Below are 18,733 nucleotides of genomic sequence, written 5' to 3' on the forward strand. Positions count from 1 at the left end.
AATCAGCCTTTTGTGTTGCTGAAAGCCCAGGAGTAAATGGCTGGTACGATGGATCCTCCACTGCTGGCTACACTCACCTTTTGCCTTTCTTGACAGGTATTTGGAAGAGCCAATTGTCTTGTGGTGTCTGGAAAATACATCTTTGTTGGCCTGTCTTGGGGTCTGGCTGCCTTTGAGGTGTCTAACTCTGAGGAGGCCTGTGTTTGGGATGCAGTCAAGACAGAGATTTGTGCCATCCGTGCCTCAGAGTTGGGGAATGAGTGCCATGTCCTGCTTGCTGTGGATGAAATGGGTGAGTGTGACATGGATTTCCTTGACCCAGAAGGAGGTGGCTGTGCTCTGGAGCTCAACAGTTGGCAGCTGCAGCATGGAAGAGTGCTGAGTCAGGAGGAACATTAGAATGGCTGACAGGTTTCCTAGAAAGCCCTGCAAAGACAGCATAAGATGAGAGGTTGTAGGGTGACAGAGTGGCCTTAGGACCTTGTGATTAGTAGAGAGTGTGGGTTTGGAGTCTCTCTGGAGCAGCAGAGGCAGATGCAGAACTGAGAGAGAAGTGCAGTTAATTTTAGGAATATCTTGGACCAGAGAGAAAGAACTATTGCTAGGTATGACCTCCTGCCTGTGCTTTGCCTCAGCACCTGTAACTCCACAGCCCTCTGGCAAGCAGCTTAGTTTGTTGATTCATTGGAAACCTGTCAATTCTGATGGAGGTACTTTTCAAGCTGGCTTATCCATCTCTATGTGTAATCAAGTGCTTGCTGGTGCTGGAAGTAGTGGGATAGTCTTCCTTGAGCCCAGGAAAAACTGAAGTGCTGTCCACTATCCTGCACATATTGTAACAGCCACCTCCTGAGAGCATGGCTACCATCTGTTCACTTCTCCTCATACAGCTACTTCTGTATTTCTCTTCCAGGGCTTGTCTGGCTCTTCTGCTTTCACAATGAAGGCTTCCAACTTGTTAAAATCCTAAATGGAACGGTAAGTAGTGTGTTAATTCCATAGACACTGGGCACAGGGCAGTAAGTAACAAAGAGGAGTAATTGCCCTCAGGAATGTCTCTGAGGAAAAATTGGAGAGTGCTGCCCAATTATTTATTCCTGTTCTTCCAACAATCTGTCTGGCCTTCACCCTGTTGAGAACTGTGTGAAGCCTCTGGATCAGGCTGCTTTGATGGCAGCCTGTTTTTCTTTGGCAGGAGGATCTCAGCAAGCAAAGTGTTTGTGTGGAGATGGTGCTGCCCCCGGGGGGGTATTGTGCAGGAGTCCTGCTGCAAGGCAAGTGCAACAGCTTGGTGTGCTGGGTGAGGGCTGCTGGGTCCTAACAGACATACTCTTTAAATGCTCTAAGCCTTCTGTGTTCCTGGCCAGTGTCTCCTCCTGCTTAAGAGAGCTGCTCCTGCCACTCCCTGATCTTTCCAAAAGGTCTGGTGTGGATCTGGACTAATCCCAAAGGGGAGCTCCCTGGGACCGGTCGGTGCAGTTCCCAGAAGGGTCAGTGAAAGCAGGTTTCCCTCTCCTCTCCAGAAGTACCAAACTCTGGTTTGCTGTGGTTCACCTTTACACTGAAAAATATGTGAACTTGGAGAATTTTCTCTGCAGACATAAGCCAGCCAGCACAGAGACAGTCTCTAAAAACACTGCAACAAACTTCTTGCTACAACATTCTTCTGTTTCATGGCAGCTGCCTTGGTCAGCTCATTTGCTGCTAGCAGGTTTTCTGCTCTTACATTTGGTGCAGTCTGCCTGGACACATGCTGATAATTGGATAGGTAACATCCACAGAGACTGGGTCTCACTTTCTACTTCACTTGAGAGGCTACAGGTCAAATTCTTTGACTGAGTCACTTGATGGGATTTATTTGGTGGATGTGGGACCGTGAGGACTTGAGCTGGAGGCTGAGATGTCAGTCTCAGTCAAGTGTGTCCGGCCTTAAGTGAGAGGACAGGTGGCCTGCCATGTGTTTTATATTTCAAAACATTTCCAAATCTTCTTTTAAGTATTTAAGATGACAGAGGCTGCTTGCTTGAAAGACCTTTTCTCCTGATTTCCAATTTCTCAACATGGTTTCCCAACGCAGACAGCACAAAAGCTTGGCTGGATATCTACCGATTGCCTAAGGATTCCTGGCTGAAGGTGCTGGAAGGGAGCCCAGGAGCTGCTGGCAGGGAGAGGAGGTCAAGCTGGGTATCAATGGTACAAACCAGTGACATGTCCCACTGTGGGACTTCTTCCTCTACATTTTTGCCTACAGGTCTTCCCCCAAGCCTTGCTCCTGCAGATAGTGGTAGCCAGATACAGGCTGAACAAGCCTATCAGCCCAGGGGATGGACTAGATGTCTCTACAGCTGTACAGCTGCCTATCCCATGTTTCATAAGGCCTTTGTCTTATTGGGACATGTTTACTGTCCCAAAACGGGCTTTCCAGTGAGGATCCCTTGGTCCCAGGGCTAGCATTCCTCCTGCCCCTCCCTGAAACTGGCAATTCCTTTCCCAGCAGTATTGCCCCATCTGAGGAGGCCCTATGTAAGGGTATTCCCACAAGGCTTCTTCCTTATGTTACTGGGGAAAGGTGAAGGAGCAGAGTGGGAACTGGGCTTGAGACCTCTGCTTGGGAGTCTGGTCCCAGCAGGGCCTCTGACGTGGGTTCATGTTTTAGACTATCTACAAGGGGTGGGGTGGGTACATGGCCAAAGCTGCCTGAGCAGGCCAGGGTCTCTGCCTGGCTGCACTAACCACTGTCATCTCTGGTTCTTTGGCAGAAAAGTCTGGACCAGTATGGAGACAGTTTTTCAGATGTGGTAACTGGCCTCAATGAATGTCTTGAGCTGTTATGGGGATTTTGAAATGCTGAGTTGCTGCTTCACCCCCTCCTGCATCACTTGCACCCTGCTACATTTCACCTCTCAACACACAGGTGCCTCCTGCCCAGAATCCTTAACTTAGCCAAGCCAAAAGCAAACACCCAGGTGTTTCCTCTTCACTGATTCCATGTAAACAAGTTCCTGCCTCTTCCATCTCAGATGTGGTTGATCATTTAGCCAGATCTTAGTCTGTGTCAGTATGTGTGGGTGGTGGGGACACAGGGGACACACCTGTATTGGCCCCCTGTTAGGATTTTCTCTTCCCAGCCAAGCACATAAGTGATCTTCTCCAGTCCTGAGTTCTCTGAAGTAAAACTGGTTCCTGTGTTCAGCAACACTGCAAACTTTCGTACCCCCCCCCCCTTTTTTTTTTTGTCCTTTTTTTTCTTTTTCTTCCTGAACTTTGCTCTGCCTCTCCCAGGCCTGTGCTACAACAAGGGTAATTCAGAGAGATTAGTAAAACCAGAAGTGGAGGTTATTTAGGGCACAAAGACAGGAGGTGTCTGGGCAGGGCATCCTTTGTAATGTTGAGAAAGTAGTGTCCTCCCTCGGTCTTCTGAGTTTTGGCCTGAAGAATGAGCCTAAAACCAGCATCTTATAGGCATTGTCAGCCAACCTTTCCATGCAGTGTCTTTAGGAAGCATTTGATTCCCATGAATGGGTGAAAACTTAGCAGTGTAGGGCACAGCAGAGTTTTCAGACTGAAGTTTTTCTGTTGCAGGAATCTGTCACAAGCAGATCTGGTATGAAGCTGAGACTCCCAGTGCTGCTGCTGAAAGTGAAGCCACCCAAACCCATTACAGGTCAGGACTGTACTTGCAACCTGCAGCCTCCTTCAGGTGGCAAAAGAATCATTGCCCTTATGACCACAGACCAGGTCAGAAAGTTTCAGTTCTATTCTCCCTGGTGCCTTCGTGACCTGTCTTTGTAGTTACATGTAATCCTGTAGTGGGGGTTGTTTCTTATCTGACCATCTCAAGTGTCACTTTTGGTTGCACAAAATACTTCAGTGTGTCTCAAAGTGAATGTCCTAGACCCCCGGCCTCATTGTCACTGGTGAGGTTGTTTCCTAGATCCTAGGAACCTGGCACCACCCCTAGTTTGTCACTCTGAGCTCTGGATTGGTAGGAAAATGCTGAGGATGGGGAGGGAGCAGACCTTATGCTGGGACACTGTCAGGGAGAACATCACAGAAAGGCAAAGCAAAGTGAGCTGGGTCCTCAGATGACATGCCCAAGTCCTGCCTGCAGATACTGGAAAATGGCCTGGTGATATGGGAAGTCCCTCGGAACCCTTCTTGATGTTGAAATACTTCTATCAGGAAGATGCAGTGTGTCCTTCCAGACAGTGCCACCCTGAAGGAGGAACCGTGGAAGCACCTCTGAGCACTCAATGCTGTCTGCTCCTCCAGGGCTGTGCCTCTTCCCTTTGTGTTCCAAATCCAGGTACTAGTTTTAAAAGCCCTTTGGATGCCTTGAAGAAAGTGGATTATGGCAACATGCTTGGCTTGGGGTACAACCACCTAATCAAGGACTCCCAGTGGGAGCAGCATGAAGCAATCTTCTGTAGCACTTATCAGGAGTATCTCAAGGCTGCGGGTGAGACACAGAGCAAGGAGGAGATCCCCAGGTGAGTGGGAACACCAGAATTTCAGTCCATGAGACTTCAACACTTTATGAGTGTAGATGGAAGCCTTTGTCTTAGCTTTGCCTCCTTCATCCCAGGGCTTCAGGGCAGGGGACTAGAATAATTCTAGGTCTTATTGCAGTGCTGCCTACTTATCAAGGCCTTTCTTTTACAGCTATTTCTTATTTCCTTTTTTCCAGACATGCTACATTTTATTTTCTCCTGCCTAGCCAGATACCACAGGTATCAGGGCATGAAAAGAAAGTAAAGCCAGGTAATGCAAATGAGCAAAAAGCTGTTACCCTCTGAAATACATCTTTGCATGACATCGAGCTTCCGTTAGAGCTCAGTGGCTATGGCTTGTGTTCTCTATAGAGAATCCATCTCCAGGGACATAAAATGTCAGCCCTAAGGCTTCTAAGTCAGTATCTGGCATGGGGTCAAACAAACTTAGCTCCACAGTTAAGAAAAAACAGCACAAAGAACACCCAAACCACCAAGAAAAGATGAAGGGTCACAAGGGCAAGATAAAAATAATAGAAAAGGGGAAATTTTGTTGTGATTTAGTTTCTATGTGAGCTGATTTTCTGTACATCCCATCAGGGAAACCATGAGAGCTCTAATGAGAGCTTTCTAATGGTGTTTTAGTGTCCTGGATTGTTTCTTTGTCTTCAGTCTCCTTCTCTCTTTACTCATCCCCTTCTATGTCCCAGATGTTCCAGCTGCCATCAGTGTGCATTGGGATGGAAACCACAATCTCTGCTTGTACTTCCTTAACTATTCACGTAGGGAGAAAGCGGGTAAGAAAGTCCAGCTCTCTCTAGTTGAGTGGTCTGTGGGGAGTGGAGATACTCAGTGGCCAGTGGCTGCCATTCAGTGAGATCTTCACAATTCAGGGAAGTGGGGAATGAGGAGGAAAGCTGCCTCCTATCTTGTGGGTTGGGCTGCCTTTTGGGTGGTGGGGCTTCATGTTGCACAGGCTAGCAGAATTTTTGATGAAGCCACTCTGGAAGGAAGCCACAGAATGGTGCGTATTTTATTGGGAAACTGGATGCTAGTACCATGAGAGTGGATGCTCTGCGCCTTCTTACAGATGTCTCTTCGTGTCATTCTTTTTAGACTCTGATCCGAAACCTGATGTTGTGTGGCCATGTGCAGCTCCAATTGCATGCTCAGCTCTTAGTTCCTGCTTCAGGTACCTGGCACTGGCATTTGAAGATGCAGTAATAACTATCTGGGACAAACACCTAGGTGAGATTGCCTTTTGGGACTGTGTATTGGGATCACTGTGGGTGAATTGTTCCAGTACTTAAGGGGTGGCTCCCAAGAAGTTAGTGGCTCCATATTTACAAGGAGTCACATGGAAAAGACAAGGGGTAACGGGCACAAGTTGCTCCTGGAGAGATTCCAATTGGACACAAGAGGTAAATTTTTCACCATGAGGGCAGTCAAGCATAGGAATAGTCTCCCAAGGGAAGTGGTAGATTCTCCCACATTGGACATTTTTAATTCTCAGTTTGACGGGGTGCTGAGCCATCTCATATGAACTATAGTAGTACCTAGAAAAGTTGGAACAGATGATCCTTGAGTTCCCTTCCAACCTGGCATTCTATGATTCTGTGAACTGCTCCCTTCCCTAGGAGTTTGAGCCTGGCTTGGCAGGAACAGCAAATCTGAAAATAGTTTGGACTGACTTTTTTATTGGATGTTTGGCCAGAAGTTGCAAATGCAGCATGGCTGTTCTAGCCCTTGCAGGGGCCATCAACTACTGCAGTGAGAACTGTCTTCCCCAAGGCTGTCAGCCAGTGACAGTCACTACTTTGTCACTTCACCCTCAGGTCACTGTTGAGGCTGTTGTGGCATCACAGTCCAGGCAGCCCTCAGTGCTAGTGTCATCCTACCATGATGCAGAGATTTTCCTGGCAGAAGAATTGTCTTCTGCCATCAGGAGTTTTCTGGTGGCTGCTGCTCATTTTTCTTCCTGAACTTCTGTCTTTTTTTTGTTTGTTTGTTTTGTGGGTTTGTTTTGTTTGTTTTGGTTTTATTTTGTTTTGTTTCTCTTTTTGGTTTTTCCCCTGTCTTCCCAGGATGCCCACTGTCTGTGACTGCCATTCTAGAGGAACGTCTCATCCGTAGTATCCACTTCCTGCAGAGCCCTGCAGCTGCCAGTGAGGTGGCACCTTGCCCTGGTACAGATCCTGCCTGTCCCATCGTGCAGCTTCTCGTGCTGTGTACAGACAGCTCACTCTATTTGGTGAAAGCACCCAGGTCTGGGAAGTCCAGCATCACACTCCTGGCAGAAAGGTGAGGTAGAGTCTGATACACCTCCCTCCAGCCAAAGGAACTGTGTGCACAGTGGGCAGGTCCAGCAGAGAGCCCCAGATTTCTCTGGGGTAGAGAACTTCCTGCTGCTTTTACCCAGATGGCTCTGCCATGCTGCTGTCAGTTTGCTAGGAGTCAGTTCCAGTCCTAAAATCCATGGCTATGCCAAAACTAGGGGTGTTTCTGGGTTCTTTTATATACTAGAACACAAGTGCTCATGGCACTGCTTCAGGACTGGTGTTCAACCAGCTGGGTGACTGCCAGGGGCACTTTTTCTTCTCTTTTCTCCCCTTACCAGAATAACTTCCCCCTAGAAGTCAGAAGAAGCATTTCTTGCCCGCTATCTTTTTTTTTTTTTTTTTTTTTCTTCACTTGTCACCTTGGTTTGAGGAGAAGGGGCAGCTCTGGGGAAGCTGCTGCTCTGAAGGCTGTGGTTTCATGCCTCCATGGTAGGCAGGGGATTTGTAGCTCCAGAACAGCTCTTAGGCACAGGGAAGGGTCTCGGGGGGTCCCTGCCCAGGAGGAGGCAGGGTTTGTCTCTATAGGGAAGGGGCTTGGCTGGAACTTTATGCCAGCCCATGTGCCATAAATTGCCATTGTCACTGTCGCAGCCTCTCATGCCAGGTACATTCAGCAATGCCATAATCCTGGGTCTGTTTTACAGGCCTGAAGATCCAAATCTTGCTATCAGTGCCCTGGTGCCTCTCCTGGCATTCCCCAGTGCAGTGAGTATTCCTGCCTGCTCTCCTAGGAACTGGGTAAGATCACAGGACTGTCTGGCCTAGGATCTTGCTTCCAGTAGCAACTCTAACTGTGTGTCTATAAGCCAAAGAGCAGGGCAATCAGATGTGGTATTGCCCTCACATCCTTTCCCAGCCTTCAATTATTTTTAGCATGGGTTACAGGTCTGTCAGTAGCTGGTCACTCAAAGGATTTCTGTTCCATGATCTTACTCAATATCCCCCTGCACTGATGTCCTCTAATTGACCACTGAGGTGGGAGGCACAGGAGGGCCCCTGCACATGGACAGGTCCAACTGCAAAGATGAGCATGTTCAGCTGTGAAGCTTCAGGCATCAGGGTGAAATATGAGAAGGCATCACAGTGAGAAGAAGTTACATGCACAGGTTCAGCCAGACCTTTCAAGTGGCCTCAGAAAGTTTTCAAACATGGGGAGGAAAGGACTAAAGCCACTTGCCAGAACCATCCATATGGAAGGCTGGAGCTAGTTCATTTCTAGCCTGCTCTGCTGCCCTTTTCCAGTTCCAACCTGCAGTAATTCCAGTCCAAGTTCCCTGCATGACCTTTTCTTGATATGCTGTGACCCTATGACTACTGAGCAGGCAAAGAAAACAGCATCATAACTGGGGATATGAAATCCTGAATGTCATTCCATGTCCTTTGCGGGAAATGGTTTTCACTTTTTTTACATCTATTTCTAAGTATCAATTTGCTGTTTCAGGCCTTGATCTTCTCCTGGGATGGCACAGTGTCCCTGATGAACACTGCCACTGCACAGATTGTTTCCCACTTCAATACTCCACCTTCTCATGCTGTAGCATCCCCCTGGCAGCCAGTGTTCACAGTGGATAGTGTGAATGGCTGCTTGCTGCTCAGAGGTGGGTAGCACCTTGCAGTGGTCTTAGATACATGGTCACTGGGTACATTCAGCTCTGCACTGATCCATGACAGTTCTTCTTATGGATGACTCCTGGTACAACAGCCTTGTTCTGGTTTCTAGGAGATGATCTAGGAGATAAGCAGCAGCAGACAGAGGAATCAGAACAGAATGGAGTCATTTGCAGCACCATCTTCGTTTTTGACTTTAATTCCTACCCACTGAAGGAGGCTTTTCCAAAGGAACCATGTTTGCCTCTGAAATCCTTGCAGAACCTGCCATGGCTTGAGAGATGTAACATTTTCTTACATGACAGGTAAGATTCTCCTTTTGCCTGGTAGGTAAGTGCACCTGCCTTATTGTAAGCAGTGAGGTTGCTCAGGTCCATGCAAGGATTCACCCTGGAGTTCCTGGGTTCTTCTGTGTGCTGTGAGAAATTTACGTCTGAGTAAGGTTGATGTTAAGGTAGCTGGATTCCTGACAGCTACCCAGAATCCTTCCTCCTCTCCTTTCTGCCCTCCTGGAACAACTCCTGGAGCAGCTATAAGTCAGGATGCCTGCTTGTCACTGCGGGTTGGGAGGGCTTGCTGCTTTCAATGTGCTTTTGTGCAACTCGGATTGTGCAGGTTTGTCACGGAACATGATCCTCACTCAAGTGTTTTCTTCTTCCTTCGGATTGCATAGCCAGGCAGAAGAGAGGTTATTTTGTACCTTGCTCCTCCCCTTCATTCCCAGGTTCATTTGATGACTGAACAGCTCTGTGCTGGGTGGTTCTCGGTTCGAGAAGGGCCCCAGCACCTCTGCCCGGGCTTCGCTGATGCACTGAGCTCACGGCATCACTAGATGGCAATGTGGCATCTCTTATTGGGCTCCCTTTTCCTCGAATCACGTCTGTTGGGAACTTGGAGCCAGCGCCGTGTCATTGCTATTTTGTTTGTTCTTTTCATGATGCCTTAATTCTCCAATTTGAAATGGAACCGGTAGCTGCAGGTTTGACCTGACAGCGCATCTTACTTGGTGGGCTTCCCTAATTCCTTGTCTCCAGGGTGAAGCCTGGGGTGTTGCCTGGCTATTTAGGTGCAGAAAAGTTTCATTCTGTGCTACGTGCCACCGGTTCTGTCCCTCCTTCTCATGGAGCTGGAGAGGAGCCTCTTGTCTGCCTTATCCCCAGAAAAAAGGGGAGCCTCACCTGCAGGGATACCCTGCTCCCTGGGGACTGAGAGCTCAAGGCAGAGCAGCTAGAACTGCAGTGAGACCAGTGACTGCAGAGCCTGACAGGCAGGGAGAAACAGGGAGGTCTTTGCTGTCCTGAGCAGCGAACTTGAGAGCTCAGTGACATGAGGGACTCAGGAGGTTTTTTGGACACAAGAAATCTGAATTTCTTAATTTGCACTGAGCCCCAGGGACCCCTGGGGAGCCAGGCTGGAGTTGTCTGAGCACTGGGAGAATGGCAGGGACTGTTTTAACTGCCCTTTTGTTCCCTCATTAGGCAGCAGAGCCTGCTGGGGCTCGGGGAGCAGTTGCCCGAGTACTGGAGTCGGCTGCAGGCACAAGCAGCTGCCATGGATGAGGAGAGAGAGAAGCTGAAGGGACAGAAGAAGCCATAGTCAGACTTGCAACCTGGGGACCAGGCTCTGCACTGCCACAGTCCTGCAGACCCACAAACCAGCATTGATATTTTGACAGTGACTTTATTCAGATCTATCCTGCTGCTTTCCAGCCTGGAGCAATTTGTCATGGGCAGCAGCTGCCTGCCTGCCACTGCTCAGCCATGGGAATCTGTTCCCTGCCTCTCTCCTTACCTGACCCTCAGCCTGTTCCAGCAGGGTTCCACTTCTCCTCATCAGAGACAAACACTGTTAGTGGAGGAGTCTTGAGGCAAGACAGACCTCTCACTCAGCACCTGTGTGGTTCAGTTAAGTATTTGTGCTGGAGCTCTGAGTCCTCCCAAGGAACTGGAGCGTCAGAGAAACATGGTATGTTCCAATGTCTCTCCTTAATAAAGCCTTTTCTCCAGTAAAAGTCTCTTGCTTCTCACAGGACTGACACTTAACAGACTCTGATGTTCTCTCCTGTTGCTGGGGCTCACCAGTGTGTCTCATCTTCTGCTCTGACCCACATGGGTAGGCAGCAGCATCCTACTGCTTAACATGATATCTGGTCTTTCCAAACCAGGCAGCAAATCAGCCATGAACGTGGCATCCTCCAGAGCATAGCAGGGCCAAGCAGCAGTGGCACTGCAGACTGTTCCTCAGCCTAGTTGTTTCTTTTGACTTCAAAGCAGGCAGCTTTGGGGTAGGACTACTTAGGAATTGCAGTCTGGAAATGGGCAGACAGACTCTCTGGTTTAAGGTCAGGCTACAACTGGTGTTAAAGCCAAGTATTGATGCCACTGAGGAGCAGGGCAGAAGCTGGGGAGGTTCAGAGGAACCAGGAGGTTCAGACAGGCCAGGAGCATGGTCAGCATGTTGGTCAAAGACCATAAAAAGCTGAAGCATCAGGCAACACAGAACAATTAGCAGGGGCAATGCGAGGGCCAAGCACTCATGTATTTGTTACTCTAGAAATAGATTAAGTTAGTAGCTTGCCCTGTGTACTTGTCAGGTGGGACAAAAAACCATGCAGGCTCTGAGGTCTGTTTTTCACAGGTTACTATTTTCAGGCCTGTAATCCTGTGGGAGGCTGGCAGGACCTAGAGATGAGCTGCAGAGTGGGAGCACTCAGTGGGGGGCTGACAGTGTAACTGTGGCTTGCACTGGGCATCTTTGTTGCTCTCGAGGCAGTCGGGTCTCCTGGAACTTGAGGGGCTATAGGGGAGGAGACCCCAAACATTCATTCTCAGCATAGCAAACATTTGCTTTCTTGAGCATAAAACCCATGAGAAAGCCTCAATCTTTTTACAACTGGTTGTGCTTCTCAGATGACTGCCTAATCCACAAAGAATCTGCAGATCTGCCAACAACCACTCCAATCTGGGTGCACGAATGAGCTGCATTTTTTCCAGATCTCCCTCTTATGACTCCCTTAAAGGTTGAGCAAAGCACCAGTGCAGGGTGCCAGGGATGCAGCACAGACTGAGCTACGTAGGCACTCCCATGCCAGGGCCCTGTTTCAGTTTCTCATAGCAAGTTGTCTTAGTTTGTATTATGCTTTGATGAGAAATCTCAGTTTGTCCCCTGGAAATAAAGTCTTTTGTGGAGACAGGAAAGGGGAGACTTGTTTCACAGTTTCAGATGCCTGGTTTTGCTCTGGAAAAGTACAAAATACAAAACCTTCCTGTTTGCTACCTTTGTGGAGGGCGTTGAGGGCCATAGCAAAGCCTCTTGTGCTGTCATTTTCCATCTGCCACAGATTGCAGCTTCACAGCTCGTCTGGGTGTTATGGACATTGATACTGGGTTGTGGGAGCACTTGCCATCTGCTTCAGTGCCAAGTCAAGCAGGTTAGCTTCAACCACCTTCAATGCCTGCTTGAACTGAGCCACCTGGCTCAGCATTGAAGTGAACAAGGAACAATCCTTGATCCTTTCATCTCTTCTTGCTGTGGTGCAAGTAACAACTTCATTATTTTATTTATGTGATAGGTTAAGAAACAATGGACCTTCTGCCATAACTGAGCACAGGGAAGAATTCCTACTCCTGCACTGCTTTCTGTGCTGCAGAGACCCAGCACAAGTCATATGTGGCCCCTTGAACAGCACTGGGTCTAATTCTTGTGCAAATGTAAAGGGTTTGGGGCTCTGTGCCCTTAATCCTACCCCCTCTGCTTTGCATCCAGAGGAGGAGCAGGGCTTTCCTAGCATCAGAAGAAGAGGCAGAACAGGATCTGCTGAACAGTTAGATGTACTGAGCATCCATCAGTGTGTGTGTATTCATCTCAAGATGTGCTTGTTTGTTTGCAGTTTGAATTTTCTCTAAAACCCTAATCGTGTGCTTGGCCAGGCTAACCAGGAGCTGGCAGGCTCCACAGAGAAAGGAAAACAACAAGCAGCTGCAGGAGGCTGATGAAGAGCCTTTGTTTTTCCTCATGACTTCAGCAGGGGATCATTTGTTTCCTGCTTCTTCGAAGGAATACAGAGAAATTAGCATGATCAGTGTGTTGACACATGTGTTGGTGATGGAGCTGTGTGCTCAGCTCCACAGCATGTTTTGGAGAGGACCAGAGGCACCTGATTGCTTATTCCAAAGACAATGCCCATGCCAGCAATTCTTCCATTTCTGGTGACTCTGTGAGCTCCAGGCAGCTGTAAATCTGAACTAGTTTGATCTGTTCTGCTGCTGGAAATTACAGAAAGGCCTTGAGAGGTATCATAAATATTCCCATCAAAAGGTGAAGCAGTAAGAGTTCTGGCTGAGCCAACTCCTAGTTAGTGCCAAGTTCAGTCAACTCAGAGGTGCTTCCTGGGTAGAAGAGGAGTAAGTTGACTCTACATTTAAAAATGTAAAATAAAATAAGAATAAAAAAATCGGTTGGGGGATTGAGATGGGTTTGTGAGAGGGAGGAAGAGGAGCTCAGATCCACAGAGAGGCGCTGGAGCAGCATCTTTCCAGCAGAGCCAGGCTGCTGCCCGGCCGGGCGGGGATTGTTGCTGTGGGAGAGGAAGGAGCCTGGTCTTTAATCTTACTAAATTATCTGCTGTTCTCTGCAAGAAGCCAAATGTCATCTTACTTCTTTGCATACTTGCTTGTGCTGTGGAAGCAGAGGAAATCAGAGGCTGATCTGATAAGTTTCCCCCACTCCTGAGGGCCAAAAAATGTTTGGGCTGTTTGCATAAACCACATCTGTGCTGTTGGAAGGACTGGGGTCCTTAGGAGAGCTGAAGTGCCACGTACTCCAGGAGCTGCTCTCCTTGCACCCGTGTTGCCAGCTTTGATGCTACAACACATGTCCACCCCAGTGCCTCACCACACACAACCTGAAGGCATCCGAAGGAGGAAATGCAAAGACCTACGTGGTCTGTCCTGTCTGGAACAAATAATGTCCCTGTGAGCCACTGTGGGCCTTGCAGGGGTGCTGAGGGCAGGGCAGTCCCAGCAAGTGTTTGCTCTGGAAGCAGGGGCAGCACAAGATCAAGGTTCCTTCCCTGCTCTACAAATGTGTGTAGATAGAGGTGATCCAGGCCTTGCATCCCCTTCCTAATTGCTCAGATCGCTCTCATTGTCCAAACTAGTGTTGCCTCATTACCTCTAATGCCTGTTCCATGTACCAGGGTACGGTTTCTCATCTTCTTTTGAGTCCAGGCTATAGCTGTTGAGTTGTGCTGTTCAGCCAAGCTATGCAGATTAACTCTTTTAATCTTCCCTGGTGTTTTGTGCCAGACATTTCCAACTGGTTTCATTTGGGGTTTCTACAAACTCCTTCCAGTTTATCTCTGTTTCTGTTGCAGTTTGTCAGTGTCCAGTATTTCTGGTACTTCTCTGTCTAGGACCTGGTACAATATTCATGTGTGGTCTCACAAAGGCCATGAGGACCCAGATTCTTCTGACCTTCCTACCTGGTTTTGTAAAAGCAGGACCATTGGCTGGGTAGAGAAATGCGCATGTTTTTGAGGCCAACAAGCAGGAGGAGGTTGTCTGAGCCTGGCTGAAGGTTCTAGAGGGAGAATAGGTTTGCACAATGACTAGGGTGATGCTGTGATTTGACTATCACCCCATGGAATATTCAGGCACTTTAGGTGGCTGAAGACAGACAGGCCTTGTGTTATGAAGAAGTAACTCCCTACATAAGGCAAGTGCTGGGGCTGTGGGTGTAGCACAGCAGGCTGGCTGTGCAGTAGGGGAGGATTTATCACCACAAGAGCCAGATCTGCACGTGGCACACGTCTGTGCAGTGCCATGTGTTGGCTGGGCCCCAGGGAAGTCCATGCTCTGAGAGGAGGGGAAGGCCAATGACTCACGTCACCGCAGGGCTGCCGATTAGGCAGGAGGGAAATGTACAGTGTCTGAATGGCAAATTGGCCTGGGCTGCCAAGTGTGAAACACTTCCACTGCCTCCAGCTCCTCAGGCTGAACAGTTTTGTCAGGAAGTTGGTGTCAGCCCATTTGGAGCACACAGCAGTTCTTCTGCATGGGAAGGGCTGGCTCGTTGCTGGGTGGAGGGGGAATAGGTGTGAGTTGTGAGGAGGTGTAAGCAGGAGATGGAGATCTGTAGGGGTACAAAAACAAGTCCTGCACTGAGCAATGAGGAAGAAACACCAATTAGGCAAGGAAGAGGAACCTGCCAGGCTGCAATCCTGACCTAACAACCAATTATAGGATAATACAACATAGTAATGCAGAGTAAATACTAAGTAGAGGATGTTCTGAATTAATTCCTTTTTGAAACGCAGTGATCACTTAAAAACATCCGGTATCCTAATTTAAAAATGCCCATCATGGATGCCAGCACAGTCTGGTAAATTGTCCCAGTTGTTAAACTACCTGTGTTGTTTGAATTTGCACCTTGTTTCTAATCTGAATGGGTCACGTTCCAGCTTCTGGTCACTGGAGCTGCCTGAAGCTCTGGGAGATGGAAGAGCCCACCAGCAAAAGGTGTGGCTTATGTGGAGGGACTTACAAGCTATTATATACGTGCAAAGCAAATGTAGGGAGACTAAAGAGTTCTCAGTGTTCTTAGTGGAGCAAAGTAGTGGGTTCCTGTTAGGTATGAGGGGAGATTTGTACTGTCTGTGGGGGCAGCATCAGTGTATGCCTGGGGCTGTGTGGGGGGGCAGCAGGAAAAAGGTTTGCAGTTGCTCAAGTGGGAATTGAATGCTTAATTCCATGACCAGGGGCTTTTGCCCTTTATGGATCTCCCCCGTGACAGACTCCTGGCAGAGGCTGCAGCAGGGAGGGTGGGTGAGGCAGGACTGCCCGGATCTGCCAGGCTCTCTGTGCCACCTTGCAGTGAGTAGGCAGTGGGTACTACGGTTCTGTCATCTCTTTTTCCTCCTGGTGCTGCCTCTGTGGAAGTTCATATTTTAGCAATCCATTTTCTTAAGAATGTCCAGAAGATCCCTGGCCACTGGTAGATGTTGGCAAGGGCTGAGCTGTGTGGATCAGCACTGCACAGGGCACTGGAACTGGTCCTGCTAAGTGGAGCAACACGGGGTGAAGCAAGTATGAGTGATAAAAAGGAGGAAACCCTGAGTTATTTTCCTTTGCTGTGATCACTTTAATCAACTGTTTGCAGGAACAAGTTGTATTTTTCTTCAGTGCACATTCCCAGTGTTGTAAATGATCACTGTTCCGGGATCAGAGAGGCTGAGGTTATTTGCTTGTTGGAATGAGTGTGAACAGCTCAAGACAGAGATGTTTCCTTTACAAAATGAATCTGAATCAAAAGCCTTTCTCTGCATATTCACCACCTCTTGAGGTAAAATCTGAAATCCAGATCTGGATTTTACACTTGAATCTCACTCTGACCACACTGACCCTGATCTTCCAGGTTGAGGAAGAAAGCCTGGAGCCTGTCAGGCTGCCTGTTCTGCTCCTGCTCTTCTGCTCCAGTCACTCTTAGCAACAGTCTCTTACTGAACACATTAGGACAGTCTCATTATAACATAATTGTTTTGTTGAAAGCCATGCATCTTGTTGCCTCATCCCAGAGCTTCCCGAGGAGAAAGGCTAATACAGTTTGCAGTTTGATTATCATTGTGGTGACAGTTGTTTTCCCATTTAATTTTGACTTTGCTTTCATTCTTTGGGAGTGGAGCAACTGCTAGAGCCCCTTTCCCCCTTTCAGAGCTGCCATTCTGCAGCTAGGTAATATTTATCAAGGCACTGGGGCAACAGAACAGACACATAAAAGGCACATAACAAAACATAATGAATTGTTGGCAAAAAGATCAACCAATTAAGATTTTCAACTGTTGCAGCACAAAAAAGACATATTTCCTCTCCCAAAGGTAGATCAAGTACTGTTATGAAATCCTAAAGCCTCTATAGAGAATTTAAATGCATCTTCCAGCTCGAAGTCACGGACTCACTCTGCATTACAGTAATAATATTTTCCCAAGGATGAACTCCTCCTGAGCAGAATGGCCACTGAAGTGCATTTCATATGTGAGGGATTTCAACTTAGCAGGAGCTTGTAGTTCTATAAGCAGGGTATGCATCATCTGTTGGGGAGTTAACCATTTCCCCAAGAAGTTTGAAAACAAATCCTGTTAAGACATTATCAAACTATGAGTACAAACCCAGTGGTTTGTTTTTTTTCACTTGTCTTTATTATCTATTCAGAGGCACAAGGTAAAGAAGGAATAAGAACTCTAAGAAAGCAGGGTTTAGTTTTTTATTTTTCTCAAAGGAGAGATATTGCCATTTTTCACGTCATCATTTTTTTAAAAAAACACACAATCCTTTGAACTGAAATGGTATTTTGAGCAAAAACGTGTTTCAGCTGAGCATGTGCTCAGTATTTTGGGAAATAATAGGGATGTGTTTTGTTGTTTGCTTTTTTTTTTTTTTTTTTAAAAGAGTGAGTTTTGGATGCCTTTACCTTGTGACACTCCATCAGAGTTCCTTCAAATTGTCTGTTTCTCATTTGCCCCCAAAGGTCTCCTTCAAATCACATCAGTCTTTTAAGTTTTTTCAGATGAACATAAGATACTTGGCTTGAAAATGCACTGGAGATTTGGCTGTCATTTATGTGAGGAAACATCTAAACATTCCCTTGCCCCCTGAAATTGCACAGGGCTAATGCTGCAAGGGCTGTTTGACTTGGACACTTTCAATGTCCACCTGAGACTGCAAAATGAACTTCCCTGGGTCAAATTCACTCCTTGTGTGGCTTCCTTGAATGTGTTGACTTCTGTGGATTTACACCAGGGAAGGAACATTTCCTGGTTAAATCAACAGGAGGGTATTTAGCCACACAGCAGATTTGTAGGTGAGAAGAAGGTGAATTTTACTGCAGGATCCTCCATCTCCTCCAGGCATTGCATCAAGGATATGTTTGCAGAGTATGTCCATTGGACTTCAGTGTTTCAGAGCAAGGGTCTGCTAAACCACAGTGACTTTCAGCACCTCCAGGGAAGATGGAGATGGGCTCCATGGGCTTCCAACCAGGGGCTGTAGCAGCATGGCCACCCCAGCTCTGAAAAGCAGCAAAGCAACTATCACATTTATCAGCCTCCTTGAGTTCTGGGTAAATTGTGATCTGACCCCTGTGTTTGCTGCAACCCCTTGGGCACAGCCAAGGGTCTGAAACCAGAAGAGTAGAACAGGGCCAAAATTGTGGACACATCTGCAGTTGTTGTGCCTGCAGCCCTCCCTGCTGAAGGTCTGTGCTGGTGATAAAGGGCTCGTGTGAATGAGATTGTCCAGCAGAGACCGTGCAGGCAGTGCCCAGGCAGGGGCAGGAACCTGGGCTTTGCCTCCCACTGGCAGCACGTTGCTGGGAGAGGAAGGAGGTTTTGAACTAAACCTGCTGGAAACTCAGGGGCCTTCTGAGAAGGATGCTGAAGAGGGCAGGGAGCTGCAGAATATTCTCTTTTTCAGCAGCAAGTGCCTTTTATGCAATAATTTTAGACCCCCTCTTGGCTTCAGAGCCCTCCCCATGACAGTCAGGCTGATTATTTTCACTAATGTCCTCATCTCTGGTGAACAATATTGCTTCTATATTTAATATGAGAGGGTTAGTACAGTATTGCCTAGAACGAGCCATAACCATTATGGGTCGCTCTGTTCTCAAAGCTAGTTTTAATTAAAAACTGCCAATAACTTTTGAGGTCTTTGACTTTCGGAGTTGAAGATGCTCAGGTGGTTTTGTTTGATTGTACAACTAATTATTTGAAGGGTACAATCAGGTTTCCTGGCAGCTGAGCCCTGCAGTTTCTGTGCTAGCTGTGAGTGTCCATCAGAGGCTGGCTAGGCTGGCCTTCCCAACACTTGTGAATATTTGGGAGCAGGTTATAGTTTCCACAAGCACATCCATGGAAGCAGATATTATCCTCCATCACTGCACTCAACTTGATTTTATTATGGGCCAAAACTGTGGGAATTCATCTGGCCTGGGATGCTATTTGATTAAACACCCTGGTAACCAGGAATAAAGAGCAGGGTCCTCAGTGATTGCTCAGGCTGGAGTAAAAGCAGAGTTTTCCTGCTCCTCCTGAGCTTCAGCAAACCTGGACATCACATCTGCTGCTCTACCAACATGTGTGACAGAATGCAAGATCATGCCTCCCTTTACCTGCAGAAAGTAGAAAAGAGCCTCACAAGTGCAGTGTTAAAAGACTGAAATGAACATGCAATTAGAGATCAGAGAAGCCTTCTTGCAGGAAAGTGCTAATTAGTCCAATCAGAGATTTCTCTGTCTCTCTTTCCC

At 47.6% G+C, this 18,733-nt stretch overlaps 1 protein-coding gene across 1 annotated transcript in view; it reads left to right on the top strand.

The window, feature by feature from the left end:
* The window catches only part of WDR93 (WD repeat domain 93), a 10,939-nt gene extending 906 nt beyond the window's left edge, over positions 1-10,033 (top strand). Inside the window, exons 2-16 of the mRNA XM_010004071.1 lie at positions 97-292; positions 914-978; positions 1,196-1,274; positions 2,078-2,210; positions 3,597-3,664; positions 4,307-4,490; positions 4,688-4,761; positions 5,201-5,287; positions 5,607-5,738; positions 6,575-6,791; positions 7,474-7,534; positions 8,271-8,427; positions 8,562-8,744; positions 9,163-9,181; positions 9,916-10,033. Coding sequence (XP_010002373.1) covers positions 97-292; positions 914-978; positions 1,196-1,274; positions 2,078-2,210; positions 3,597-3,664; positions 4,307-4,490; positions 4,688-4,761; positions 5,201-5,287; positions 5,607-5,738; positions 6,575-6,791; positions 7,474-7,534; positions 8,271-8,427; positions 8,562-8,744; positions 9,163-9,181; positions 9,916-10,033 — 1,773 coding nt within the window. The remainder of the gene's footprint in view (positions 1-96; positions 293-913; positions 979-1,195; positions 1,275-2,077; positions 2,211-3,596; positions 3,665-4,306; positions 4,491-4,687; positions 4,762-5,200; positions 5,288-5,606; positions 5,739-6,574; positions 6,792-7,473; positions 7,535-8,270; positions 8,428-8,561; positions 8,745-9,162; positions 9,182-9,915) is intronic.
* The last annotated feature ends 8,700 nt before the right edge of the window (positions 10,034-18,733 follow it).

The sequence above is a fragment of the Chaetura pelagica genome, unplaced genomic scaffold (assembly GCF_000747805.2).
Source record: "Chaetura pelagica isolate M959 unplaced genomic scaffold, ChaPel_1.0 scaffold428, whole genome shotgun sequence".
In the NCBI taxonomy this organism is placed as follows: Eukaryota; Metazoa; Chordata; class Aves; order Apodiformes; family Apodidae; genus Chaetura; species Chaetura pelagica.